The sequence below is a fragment of the Sinocyclocheilus rhinocerous genome, unplaced genomic scaffold, assembly GCF_001515625.1.
Source record: "Sinocyclocheilus rhinocerous isolate Xijiao unplaced genomic scaffold, SAMN03320098_v1.1 scaffold65, whole genome shotgun sequence".
Classification (NCBI taxonomy): domain Eukaryota; kingdom Metazoa; phylum Chordata; class Actinopteri; order Cypriniformes; family Cyprinidae; genus Sinocyclocheilus; species Sinocyclocheilus rhinocerous.
In genome coordinates this window covers 263,135-277,572 of record NW_015662000.1, presented here as the reverse complement: position 1 = coordinate 277,572, position 14,438 = coordinate 263,135, and the positions used below count along the sequence as shown (strand labels likewise).

General features: G+C 33.1%; 2 protein-coding genes across 4 annotated transcripts in view; both read right to left on the bottom strand.

Annotated features, from left to right (window-relative positions):
• Window positions 1–4,322: 4,322 nt before the first annotated feature.
• LOC107727214 (mitochondrial import inner membrane translocase subunit Tim21-like) lies at window positions 4,323–6,727 on the bottom strand. Its single transcript, XM_016537006.1, has 6 exons — window positions 6,394–6,727; window positions 5,716–5,778; window positions 5,023–5,120; window positions 4,853–4,926; window positions 4,672–4,777; window positions 4,323–4,586 (listed from the first exon to the last, which is right to left on the bottom strand). Exons 1-6 carry the CDS (start codon window positions 6,668–6,670, stop codon window positions 4,494–4,496), a joined length of 711 nt encoding a protein of 236 aa, XP_016392492.1. The 5' UTR covers window positions 6,671–6,727; the 3' UTR covers window positions 4,323–4,493.
• Window positions 6,728–9,047: 2,320 nt separating this feature from the next.
• LOC107727239 (neuropilin and tolloid-like protein 1) overlaps window positions 9,048–14,438 on the bottom strand; it is a 122,093-nt gene continuing 116,702 nt past the window's right edge. Inside the window, exons 10-11 of one of the 3 annotated variants that reach the window (XM_016537045.1) lie at window positions 13,044–13,118; window positions 9,048–9,097 (exon numbers count right to left, since the gene is read on the bottom strand). In XM_016537045.1, coding sequence (XP_016392531.1) covers window positions 13,058–13,118 — 61 coding nt within the window. In that variant the 3' untranslated portion in view covers window positions 9,048–9,097; window positions 13,044–13,057. Of the gene's footprint in view, window positions 9,098–9,898; window positions 9,933–10,629; window positions 11,247–13,043; window positions 13,119–14,438 lie in introns of those variants that run through there. The other 2 variants (XM_016537044.1, XM_016537043.1) reach the window with 2 other exon arrangements.

Sequence of the window (14,438 nt, the reverse complement as noted above, 5' to 3'; positions counted from 1 at the left end):
GTAGTGAAGTTAAAGTCATAAGTTCCCAGAAAAAATTATACTCAAGTAAAGTACACTCACTCAAAAAGTGTACTTAAGTACAATACTCAAGTAAAATGCATTATAAATAGTGCTGTCAAACGATTAATCGTATCCAAAATAAAAGTTTTTGTTTACATAATAAGTGTGTACTGTGTATATTTATTATGTATATATATATAAATACAAACACATGCATGTACATATTTAAGACAAATATGTTATGCTTATGTATTAAATATTTACATAAAATATAAAATGTAATAATATAAATATATAAATGTATATACACAACATGTAAATATTTTCTAAATATATACTGAATGTGTGTGTATTATAATAAATAAACAGCACACATACATATATTATGTAAACAAAAACTTTTATTTTGGAAGCGATTAATCGTTTGACAGCACTAATTATAAAACTACTATACGAACGAATGACAAAACGACTACTGGCATGTGAACGTGCAAACAGGCCAAAAGTTTATCATCTCTCTGAACAGTTTGTTGTCAAATTGAAGGCATTTCCTGTGTGGGGAGCTACAGGCATCTAAGGTTTCTAAAAATAGGGCTATATATCGTCTGAAGAAACTGCTGTTAAATTCCTGCATAATCTAGAACATTTTTTATAGGCATATATCCCATAAAAATTTAGTTTGAAAAAGTATGATGGGCTAATAAATATATAGCACAAACAGATGTCAGTCTATGTTTATCCAAAATATCCAGTGAAATATTAAAATAGAAACCCTACTTCAATAGCAAAGCTCTTTGGCTTGATATAGTCTTCAATACTTGTGCTACAAATTGCTTCCAGATGCTTTTCTGAACATAAGACGCTTTCTTTCAGAAACAAAGGGCTTTTTCTGAATTTAAAAAGCAGTGTTGCAGCTTCACTTTAGAGCTACAGAGAGAACATTTCAGACTCTTTAAAGAAATCCCATTTATAATACAATCACAGATACCATAAAAAAAAAAAAACAATAACATTCCTAAAAGGTTTTGTCAGCCCTGTCATGGCCCTCAGCTCTGGACTCCGTTCTTGTTCCATCTTGTCGGCTTCTTGAGGGTTTTTCACAGGCACCGATTACTTTTGACAAGTGCTGAGCACCAACAAGAGAAATGATTCTCTAAAACAGAAGAGCTCACACATTTTAGTGGCCTGTGCGAATCACACGCACCCTAGAACTGACACTCCTGCCCTCGGTTTGGTTTAACAGCTCCCTGTTGTAGCTTTGAGCTTAGAGAGTGAAACGTTTTACACGATGAGTCAAAAAAAATGCAGAGCACCAAGGTCAAAAATGGTGTTGTGAAACAGTAAAAGTGGAAGTTCACCAAAACCTTCCCTGTAGGTGAATGACACAGACAGAACATGCACTCGTGCTGAAAACTTCAATTGCAAATTTTCCACCGAATGCAGACTTCCATTCAGTTTGAAACCTGTGAGCAGATATATATTTCCTGTGTTCAGATATTAAAGATTCCGTCTTCCATTTTAGACAGACTAAGATGCTGTTTAAGATCTATTTTGTGTGATCCGATCACAAGCAGACAGTGCTAAATACAGGTGTCAACAGGGTCCAAATCACCCAAGCCACCTTCAAAAATGCATAAGCGCTTCACATTAATAGCGTAAAAGGTATCTGTCCTGATGCGTCCTGGACAACAGTTGAAGGGCCTGTCGATCTCCACTAAAATGGGGTTTTAAACTCAAAAAACTGGTTTTAAAAAATGAAAATTTTGAATATTATTTGTTTAAAAATTCAGTAATAAAAAGTAATATTGTGAAATATTATTACAATAAAAAACTATTCTATTTTAATATATTTTCAAATGCAATTTATTCTTGCGATTCCTGTGATTTTCAGCAGCTGTTATTACAGTTTTCAGTGTCACATGATACTTCAGAAATCATTGTTTTGCTGAATTTGGTGCTAGAGATATATGCTGCTTAATATTATTTGTCATGGAAACAAATAACTAATATTAATTTTGATGTAATCTAAGTGTGCCTATACTGACTAAACAGTGATGAGGTTTAGACAAAGTGGATTTAAATACATTTTTAGTGTTTAATCACAACATCCTTTTCCCCCTTAGAGTGCGTAATAAAAAAATAAATAAAAAAAAGTTGTCTATCAGCTCATATCAGTCTCTCTGCCCTTTACCTAGTCAAATCTTCTGTGAAATTCCACTTGAAGTCAACAGAAGATACCATAACATATTACACTTCAGTCTATCTTATTGTCTTTCTGAATGTACAATGAGTTCATGAGACCCACACTGTATTGCACAGGAAGCTAAACGATGTCATATTTCCAAACAGCGATTATATCAGCAGCGGCTGACGCAAGCCAAGCCGACCACACCTTGAAAAAAAAGTCCTGATTGGACTGAACTTGTAGTTTACTCACATTTTGTCTCTCACAGATCTGGTGCAGGTACGCTCGTCCTCCAACAATGACGATCTGAGCGTTTCGGGGATTGCTGAGGTACGCAGCCAGCTGTCTTTGCCTTGAGCGATACCAGCAGATGTAGAAGAAGATCTTAATCATAATAAATATTATGACGACTCTAAAACAAGATAAAGAACAAGTTCAAAGTCTCAAAGTCACAAGCATGGCTTGATATGATTACATCACATTGCGTAATACATGCCAACTAAAATAAACAAAATCAATGTGGATACGATGTACTGTAATCACATCAAAACTTACATGTACCAGTACAGCTCCATGCTCACCAGTTGATATCAATTACCATAATCAGCTGAAATAAGAACCAATAACAGAGTTTGGCAAGATCTGCAAAGGAAAATGTCAATTTGAGATCTAGGCAATCTTGATTTACTCATAATTATAATAATCACCCAACCCACATACTATATAATCACTCAAACTGTCAACTGATCTCATGTTTAAAGCAGCTCAGATTCTTAGTCACACAAGAAACATATAAAACAGACTTTATTTCAAATATATTGTATATCAAACAGGGTTGGGTTACTGTTATATAAACTAAAAACAAACTCTAACAAGCACACGCTTACTTCACCAATATAAACAAACAAACACATAAACAAACATCGCACGGGAACACCAAACCTTTAAAAGCATTCATAGGGCTTTTTCTAGTTATTTATTATTAATATAACTTGTCAAAAGAAAAGCAGCTCACCTTGTAAGCGCGTTTTAAGTGGCGTTATAATCCAGCTTTAGACAGCTAACGAAGCATCTGCTCCTCTTAGAGACAAGAGGAAGTCGCTTTGCTAACAAAATATGTTTAACGTTACCTTCATAAAATACAAACACCGAAACTTGGGTGTAATTTTTCGAGCAACTCGGCTTCACTGGCTGCCTTTAAGCCGAGTGTGGCTCCTCGCTCTGTTAGTAAATGTTAATACTTGAGAGCCTCAAAGGGCTTCCGAGAAATCTGGAGAGCTGTGTTTTTTCCATGAGCAAACGGAGGAGGTTTTGTTGTAGTTCTTCTGTTGTCTCGCAAGGCGTCGGCACTTCCGTGGAGTCATGGGAAAAGAACGTCAAATTAAAAGTCTTCATCGTTTATTTTACGTTTTCGTTGTTGTAGTTAAATCATTTAGATGTAAAAGTAAACATATTATTATTACTATTATTTATGTAAGTTTAAAACCGTAGATATGCTTCGAAGGACCTTGCGAGCGACCACAGAGTAGCTATATTTTATGTTTTTATGTAATCTTAAATATCATTCACCTTCTGTTTTGTTCAGAAATAGAAATAACCCGCCACCTACCGGGCACAAGAAGCATTTATGAATGCAAGGTTAAATTCATAACTAGAAGTTGATATATATGTTACATAACAGTCTAACGTTAAATGTGTTATTTTCTCATATTGCATGTTAAAATATTAGGGACATTAAAAACATGTTTAAACTTACATTCTACCTGTATATGCAAAATTAGAGGTTAATTTAGTTATATATTTGTTAGGTTTTGCCATTATTTGTCCAGTTGCTAATTTTCTTTTTTCCTGCCATTTATTCCTCTTCTGTATAACAACGACAATATACGTTTAATACACTGTGATCGTCGAAAAAAAAAAAAAAAAAAAGGAAATAAAAACTTAGAATGAATTTACATTGCATTAAATGTTTCAGGCAATTCTGGCAAAGGAAGAACAACAGACCATTTACAATAAAGATATCAAATTTCTTTATTAACCTATATTCCAGTTACAGTACATTGAATAAAACTGATTTTCTATATAAATTCTATTATTGATCTTTATTTCAAAGAACATATTTTATAATAAAAACATGCAAATCCTTGTACAAAATATCAGATGTTTCTGTACAAGTGCTCTCATGTCCAAATATCCAGATCATCACAAGTTTATGTAGACTAATCTGTGGAAGATCAATACAACAAAATTCAAACCGATCCACTGCTATTGAAATTACCAATACTGCATAACAGTGTTAAAACTAATTTTATCTGTTGTCTTCAATGACGATTGTCCTCCTGGGATATGTGTCTATGTCTACAAAGATATACCTGAATTCATATTTTCCAGTCTCAGGATTCTGTCGGACAGAAGAAGCAATTTGTCATATATTTGTCTACATGAAACTACAGTAATATAACCATTTTTGAGATGTGGTAACGTACCTCCTTTGATTCAGAATGAACAGTTCCCCGTAATCCTGATTCAGATCCCTCAATGTAAAATTTCAGCCGCATGTACTTGAGTCCATCCTTCATGTACTCGACATGACTGAAAGAAAAATCTTGTCAAGCATATGGGAGGTGTAACAAAAGTGTTTGTATTTACTGATATTCTATATTTTACCTGACTTGTTGTCTTCTTCCACGCAGACTGGTTTCACCATAGCCTTTGATGGGCTCTCCAAAAGCTCCAATTACCTTTACATAAAGCAAATACCTGATTTATTCAGGCATTTAATATATTTGGTTTGCATATTTGTATAGTTTAAAATGAACAAATCACCATATGCTGACCTCTGGGTGAGTTCTGCACCTCTCAAAAGCTTTTCCATAAATTTTGCTTGGGCTTGAAGAGGAAAACAGCTCTTGAAAGACCACATACAGCAGTCCACCTAATAAGGATGACAACCAGATCATTTATTACACTGTTTAACATATACACTTTAATTTAATATTCTTTAACTGAACTCTATGATTGTAACATCACCAAATAGATGTTTGAACCAGAGCCGGATCATGATCCCATAAGACCTTGGGTGCATATTTTGGATCAGTGCTGTTACTGTTAACTAAAACTAAAACTATTAAAATAAATTTTGGTAATTAAAATAAAGCTGAAATAAAATAAAATATAAATATTAGATAAAAAAAAAAATAATTACACAAAAATCACTAATACTGAAGGAAAAATAAATGAAAGCTAAATAGAAATATATATAAAAAAACACAACAAAATTACTTGAACTAAAATTAAAATAACTGAAAAAAAAAAATCTAGTTCTAGTAAAAATAGCATATAAAAAAAGCATATAAATAATACAAAAATAAACCCAATCACTGTTAGGAAATGCTTTTTGGTGCCTAAAAGCCCTGGTGATCTTTTTGCATGCTATGAGCCCTGGGCCCCAGAGGCCTCTGGCAGTCTGAGGCACTGCGGCATGATGGTCCACAATCCAGCCCTGGTTCGAGCCAAATCAAACACGTCACCTGTTACACCGAGTCCAATGAACACCACAATCAAATAGGTGAAATCTTTGCCTGCTTGTTTGACTGTTGAGGAAAGACAAACAGAATCAGACATTTATATACAGAATAGCTAGGGAATATTGGCACTAATAGTGGCAGTAGTTTCCAGATTTCCATATTTACTGCAGTTATTGTAACGACCAAAAAAAAAAAAAAAAAACTTTGGGTAACACTTTACAATAAGGTTCCTTTAGTTAACATTAGTTAATCCATCACCTAACATTAACTAATAATGAACAATACATTTATAACAGTATTAATTAATATTTTTGAATGTTTATTGTTAGTTTATAGATATTGTCCATTAAGTAACAGACACAACTTTTAATTGAAATGATGCATTAGTAAATGTTTTATAGTAGTATTTTAATCGTTAATTCAAGTTAGCTAATATAGTTAACTAATGTTAACAAATGCAATCTTATTGTAAAGAGTAGCTTGACAATAATTTTGTTTCATTACTTTTTCTAGTGACAGTGGTTGGCAATACCGATTCCTAACCCAAGTACAGATACTCAAAAAGTGTACTCAAGTACAATACTCAAGTAAATGTACTTAGTTACTGTCCGCCTCTGACCCTAAATATGGTATTTTGGCGGAAACTATGTACATTGTGGTCATTTTCTGAGCTGTACGTACCTTTGTGTGCTGGAGGTGTGTGTGAACTTCTGGAAACTGACACCTGGTCAGTGTCCTTCTGCCCATCGTTCTTACTACAGAAATGAACTCCTGTGTAGAGCGATTGAGTGTGATAAAATGTCCACTTAGACGAAGGACATCGGTTTGTTTGAAAAACAGGTGGTTGTGTGTGTAAAGCTGAAATCTGTTGTGGTAATCTGACATATACGCGTTTTAATAAGTGCTGCACACAATTTGTCGTTCTTCCGATACTGAATACTGAATACGAATACATCATGATTCCTTCTAGTATAAATGATCTGTCTAAACAGTTAATCTTAACGATATACCGTGCATAACTGACTTTCACATGTCTACTTATCGCTTAACAAGTAGTTAAAGGGGTCATATGATGCGATTTCAAGTTTTCCTTTCTCTTTGGAGTGTTACAAGCTGATTGTGCATAGATAAGATCCCTGAAGTTGCAAAGACTAAAGTCTCAAAACCAAAGAGATATTCTTTATCAAATTTAAGACTCTGCCACGCCCCCCTAAAACGGCTTGTTCTAACACGCCCCCACATATCTAGGTCACTATGTGGGAATATTTGCATAATGCGCCCAAATGTGCACGCAATGAAAGAAGGCGTGGTTTCAGTAACCGCAGTTAGTGTTGAAGCAGCATGTCAGGGAGACGCTGTGTGTTTCTAGGCGAAAGCAAAAGCACTTTATTTGGCCTTCCGGAAGTAGATGCAATTAGGAATCATTGGTTAAGATTTATTTACAACAGAACAGCACAACGCAGAGTATCGCGTCGTGTGTGTGTGTGTGAGAGAGAGACAGGGTCACATCACAGTGGCGTCAGCTGTCTTAACCGTGGCTTGTGTACTGCAAACACATACCAGCTTCATCACTGTGTCTGTTACGCGACTCTGTTCCCCTTTCGGGCTCTGTCTTTACATTTATTTTGAAAGATGAAGCTCGCGATTATGGTAAGGGGTGTTACATTTCCGACGAGTGCTTGCGGTGTTCGGCCAATTACAATGCACTGGGTCAGCTGGCCAATCAGAGCAGTCTGCGCTTGTCGGAAGGAGGGACTTTGCAGAAAATGAAGCGTTTGAGAGATGCAGGGCATAGAGGACCTACAATAATGTACAGTATTTGAAAAATAATGTGTTTTTTGAACATTAAAGCATGTCAACATATTCTGTTACACCAAATACACAAAATAATGATCTTTAAAAAAGCATCATATGACCCCTTTAAATTGAACTGGATGACTTCACGCCTTTTGCCTTTATATTTCAAAATAAAAGTTCCGATTCACTAGAGAGGCGACTCAGAATTTATCACTGGACTTTATCTTATGGTAGTAAAATATTTAACTGTAACACTAACGAACACAAAACAGTTTTACAATATTTCAAGAGGCTGCATTTTAAAATTCTACAAACCGCATCTATGGCATAATTACAATAGTGTAACCGAAATAAAACATTAGTAGTCTGGCAGGCCTAGTCTTTCTTTCTTTCTTTTTCTTTCTTTCTTTCTTTCTTTCAATACAAAAATAAAACTAATCAGAACAAACATACAATCAGGTAAAATACAATTTGTGGAACATTATTTGTCTGCAAACTTCAATGGCAAATCTCAGCCAGCAACTTAATTATGAACATTCATTTGGTATTTAGAATTACTGAAAGTCAATAAATGAAATGTATTATGTATTCATGTTGTAAAGACACATTTCGGTCTCTTTTGCGTTGTAGTAAATAGGCTACATGGCATCTTCATTTTTATGTTATAGTACTGTATGTTCATGCTAACATCCTTGATTCAATTTTGACATTTGTATTCCATAATCTGCTGGATTTTGTTTCAATTACAATTTCCATTCATCTATGAAAGTGTCCATGACATATACTATTATTTTTCTTATTTGTAATCAGTGTACATATCACCAGCTAACACATGCCTTAAAACGTCTTTCTAAAAACCTGTCTAGGGTTCATATATAAAATCACTTTCAAAGTAGTCCAATAGAATATGTTTGTATCACTTTATTTAAAACAATCTGTCCAGCATAAATCAAATATATTAACGAAATACGTTGTCAAATTAATAGGTTTGTCAAATCATAAGTAGAAGCGAAATAATCTGACATGGTGTGCAACTTGATACCAATTCTTTGAAAGACTTGCTCGGCACACTTACATTTTACTGTATGCATAGACATGACCATAATTGACCTTAATGTTGTACATTAAGAGAATAAACATCTGAGATGCTAGTCAGAGACATCTAACTAGGCAATAGTCACAGTAAAATCACCCCTGTAAAAGGAGGATTACAAACTACACCTGTTTATCGGTTGGTTCAAGTATCGCACCATATGGTTTAAAGGTCTTGAACTATGCTTCTCGCAAAGTAAAAACGCTATGCATCTACTCAGGACGTTACAGTTTGTATTGAAAAATAATCTGAGCATTACAATCATAAAATCAGAGGAAACAAAAACATGTCTCATGAATGAAAAATGTACATCAGTTTGTGTATTCAGTTTCAGTCCAGTCTGAAAAATGTTTTAGTCCCCAAGAGCTTCATCAGCTACTTTTGCAAGAGATGGTGTCAAGATATTCCCCATCAAATTCTAAAAATTGACAAAGTTCTTTGAGGCTGTTTCCACAAGATGTCAGTCAGGAGAGGTGTAGGGTATGATGTAACAGCCTGCAAAGAAATCAACAGACCATTAAACTTCACATCTGAAATTAGATTTCATTCACATTCCATATTCATGTTTAAAAGAATAGTCTCACCACTGATGTGTTGATATTTACATTACTGTTCAAAAGTTTGTGGCCAGACCGGTAAGATTTCGTTTTTTAATGTTTATGGAAAAATCTCTTACGCTCGCCAAGGCTGCATTTATTTGGTCAAAAAATACAGTTTAAAAAGTAATTGCAAATTAAAATATGTTTGGTTATATATTTATAAAATATTATGTATATTTTAAAATGTAATGTAAAGCTGGATTTTCAGTATTTAGTGTCACATGATCATCATTCTAATGCTGATTTTGTGCTCAATTTTCAATGTTGCAGAAACCATTTTCCTGGGATTTTTTGATTAATATAAAGTTTAAAAGAACAGCATTTTTTTTTTTTTAAATTGAATCTTTTGTAACATCATAAATCATTATGATAGACTCAGTATTGTGAGATATAAATTCGCAATTCTGAGAAAATTTTTTTTAATTTTGAGATGTAAACTTTTTTCCCACCATGGAATAAAAATGGGTAATTGCATTTTTACTGAGTTTATATTTATTATTTTTTTTACAGAACTGAGAAAATTCTGAATTGTGACATAAAAGTCACAATTACCTTTTGCTATTTTAAAACTTGTATTTAAAGTGTATGCAACACATAAAATTACATTTTAAAGTAACAGACTTAAAACATACACACACACACACACACACACACATATATATATATAACATGAAAAAATTAAAAAAGCTGGAACAAACCTTTTGTGCCTTCCACTTCAGATGACATTTTGTCTACATATAATACGAAAGTATAAATTCACCCATAATGTTAATTAATTTATTAATTCATCATAATCATTTATTTTCCTTTGTTTATATAGTTTAAATTCAAAACAAAACAGTCAAGACAATGGCCAGACAGACAGAAACACTGATAATTCATTTTAATCTGTATGGTGACACTAGTTTAAAAATGTAGCTTGAAAAAACAGGGACATTTGACATACTGTGTGTATGTGTGTGTGAAAGAGAGAGAGAGAGAGAGAGAGAGAGAGAGTATGATGTTTTAATGTCTTGCATATGGGGTTTTATAACGCTCTGTTGATATCACATCTGACATTCACCGCAGGTTAATGGATCACACAAAAGCATAAAAAGTAAACTTAAGATTTATAATTACTAATGTCTTTATTTATAATAAGTTTATTGTTCTTTGACAAAGCATAAACTCTGCTCGTATTGGTGATTCAGCTGTTGAACAAATCATCTACAAAAGATAGAACACCGTTAACATACAAAGATTGTGTGCTACTAAAATGTAGCAAATGTTAACTCACTGTTATCCATCATTTGTCCTAAACAACAGCAACTGGAAGAGTTTACGGTATTTCAAAACATATTTATGTAAAGGAAATATATCATAGTTTAATCATTCATGGTATTTTATGTTTAAATGTTATGATTTATTGAATTATGATGATTAGCATGCAGTTAGTAAGTATAGCAGTAAACTAGGGGAGGGAAGGGCTTAGTGTCATTCCATTTGTTATATATATATTTTTTGTAATTAAACATATCTACAATAAATTAGTCTTGGGTTCGATGCTGCACCTAAATGCACAGTCACTCACTTTAAAAATGAGAAAGAAAACATGCATGCAAATCTTAACATTAAAGTGAATTTGACAAATATGTGAATAGAAAGTGTTTGCTGAAAGTCACAAATATCCGACATCTTAAATAAAAGTGTTTTGACAAATAAAAAGACAACTTTTGGTGGCAAAACATGACAATAAAACGCATGCACTACAACAGTCCTGAAAGGCCTAATTCACATCTATTCATGTAATGTTCTGCAATCCTCAATAAGTAACCATAACAAAGGCAATGAGCCTAAATTAGGAGCTACACGTTAAAGCGATTTCATCACAGTCACTTCTTTTGTTACCGAATCCACGTCCTCCTTTACATCTGCAGGTTGTTTTGATAAATTTGTCTTTAAAATGTCCATGTTATTATCATGCTGGTGTATATCTCCGGTCCACATTTTCATATTTCATTGAAGCCCGTTCGTACTGATCCAGGATTGCACTATTTTCAAGAAGTCTACGTGACGGAGACAATGCGTGATGGGAGATGAGAAAAAACACAGCATTGCACATTACACAGTGTGACACACACAAAATCATTCGCAAAGCTCGAACATAACAAAATCATCATTAATATGAAGAAATTCTGCTCTTTATAGATAAGACAATAACTCCATGACTCAATGTTTAAAAGTATAATACACATCAAAGTATATCACAATATCTATAGGTAAAATAAAAGAGTGTTTTTAAAGTTTACACAAATTTGTGTCACTTTTTTAAATTTAAAGCTAACAAAGACATTTTTCAAAGGATATTTCGCCAAAAAGGAAGCTTTTCGCATTATTTACTCACCCTCCTTGTTTCTGACTTTCTTTCTTCAGTGTAACACAAATATAACCCTTAAAGGGGTCATATGATGCGATTTCAAGTTTTCCTTTCTCTTTGGAGTGGTACAAGCTCTTGGTGCATAAAGAAGATCTGTAAAGTTGCAAAGACTAAAGTCTCAAATCCAAAGAGATATTCTTTATAAAAGTTAAGAGTCAGCAACGCCTACCTAAAACGCCTCGTTCGAACACGCCCCCACATATCTACATCACTATGTGGAAATATTAGCAAAATGCCGCCCAAATGTGCACGCAAAAAAAGAAGGCGTGGTTTCAAGGAACAGCAGTAGTGTTGATGCAGCCGTTCAGTATTTGAAAAATAATGTGTTTTTTGAACATTAAAGCATGTCAACATATTCTGTTATACCAAATACACAAAATAATGATCTTTAAAATAGCATCATATGACCCCTTTAAACGAACTTAAACGAAAAGTACAAATGTTTTACCTTGGAAACTAACTGAAATAAATACGTTGAATACGTTCTAAAATGACAAAAAATTACTAATTACTAAAAACGATATAAATACATAGAAATGTTTTAAAAAATTACAAAAGCACATAATGATATATATGTATAATGTATATATATAGCTAATTGTAAATATTAATATATATATAATAATAATAAATACTGAAATAATTAACCTAATTACTAAAACTATAATTAAAATTCAAGAATGTAACCTTTGCAACTAACTAAAATAAATATGTTGGATATATACTATATATATATATATATATACAAATCACAATGTATATACATACACACACACACAAGGTATGAACTAATTCAAAATATTAAAAAATACTATAACTGTATATAAATAATACTAAAATAACACTGGTGAATGATACTTTAATTGTGCTCTTTTTGTCATTTTGGACAAGGTAGCCAAAATATTCTTTGAAAATTCACCTTTCATGATCCACTGAAGAAAGTCAGTCGGGGTGAGTTAAATAACAACCGAATTTTCGTTTTTAAAAGCACTCCTGTTTTTGTTCACGAACTATAATTTCGGAATAATGGCTCAAAGTGTATGTAAGACAAGCATAGGTGGCCCTCAATGAGATGTTGTGCTTTGGCTGCCCCATACTTTTTATTATCTTGTAAATAGTACTTGAGTTTGCCTTTGATTGGATCTGAAATGTATGTTTTGATATCCTTAATAAAAATCATCAAATTGATTCCATGCACATCAGAACACAGCATGATAACATACAAAACAAATGAAAGAAAGCTAAAATGACAAGCAACATATAAAAGGATCTCACCAATAAGCAAAGATGATCACATGTCCTAATGATGACCATCTCAATGACAATGAAGGGTTTTGACAAAACAGAAAAATAAATCGTCACTGGACTCACAGTGACTAGACAAACATTTAAATACATGAAATTAAGTGTGTTTAAAGAGTCTTACCTTCAGATTGTCTGTTACACCCTAGTTGTGTTGTACTCAGATTCATGTTTGTTTAGAGACCCAATGAGGCAGAACCTGGAATATCATTGCTTGTATGTTTAATATCATGGTATTTGTTGCATAAGGAATTATAATGCACATTTAATTTGCTTGGGGTCTAGTTCTCTTGCATCCTGTCAGAGGAGCAATAAAAAACATGCTCAAAATGTGCATGTACATAATAAGTTTCTCTTTTTTTACATTGAAAATTACTTCATAAAGCTGTAAGCCATTTTCAAGAACTGGAGGAATAGAAGCACTATCTTTTTAGCACACCCATTTAACTTTTTTTCATGTCCTTTCTCTTGGACCTGGTGAATTTATTTTTTAAAATATAAAAATATATTTACAACTGTTTGGGGTCAGTAATATTTTAAAATATTTTTTAAAGAAGTCTCCTATACTCATTAAGGCTCCATTGATTTCATCAAAAATGCAGAAAAAACAGTAATATTTTGGAATATTATTACAATTTTAAAATAACTGTTTTCTATTTTAATATATTTCAAAATGTAATTAATTCATGTGATGACAAAGCTAATATATATATAAAAAAACAGTTGTGCTGCTCAACATTTGTATGGAAATGTATTTGTATATTTGTATATGAAATCTTGATGCATTTTATTTCAGGATTCTTTGATGAATATAAAAGTTGAATTATAAATAACATTTTAAATGTCTGTACTGTCATTTTTGCTGAAAAAAAGTATTATTTTATTTCAAAATAAAATTCTTACTGACCCCAAACTTTTAAACACTATATAACCATATCAAAATTGAAGCCGTTTGATAATTTAAAAATATAATATTCTCTCTGAAAATGAACCTCTAAAAATACAAAAAAGTCTGCGTTTATCCCTCATTTCCATCTTCATGTAGCATATATATAGCTAGTGCTGGGCGGTAAACCGGTTCATACCGAATACCGGTGTTTATTTTTGTTATGATATTAATTTTTAAAATACCGCAATGTATGTTGTACCGTTGTATGTCGCTTAAACAACGTTCGGAACGCGACACTGTTTTAGAGGGGTCCCTTTTCACTGTTGCACTGTGGTGAGGGAACAGCTGTATGTGTTACTAAGCGTGAAAGTTCCGAAACTGAAGCTGTAGAACTAATAGAACGTGATGACACAGAATAACTCATCCACAATATCCACTGACCGCCACAAATATCCACTGTCCCCTGCCATCAGCTCCCGCGTCTCACACACACACACACGAGCGCGACTTTAGCAACTTTCAGACCCTTTTAGAGGCTTTTTTTCCATAGAATATTCATACTGACAAACCTAGCGACTTTTTTCGGATAAAGCTTAGCTATGGTTCAGTTGGAAGATTTCGCCAGTGCTG

Excerpts from the sequence above, each read along its gene's own strand:
- LOC107727214 (XM_016537006.1), bottom strand. The coding sequence starts at position 6,670 with ATGATGTATTCGTATTCAGTATTCAGTATCGGAAGAACGACAAATTGT. Across the intron at positions 5,779-6,393 it reads CACACCTCCAGCACACAAAG|TCAAACAAGCAGGCAAAGAT; the intron begins GTACGTACAGCT and ends TTTCCTCAACAG. Across the intron at positions 5,121-5,715 it reads CATTGGACTCGGTGTAACAG|GTGGACTGCTGTATGTGGTC; the intron begins GTGACGTGTTTG and ends CATCCTTATTAG.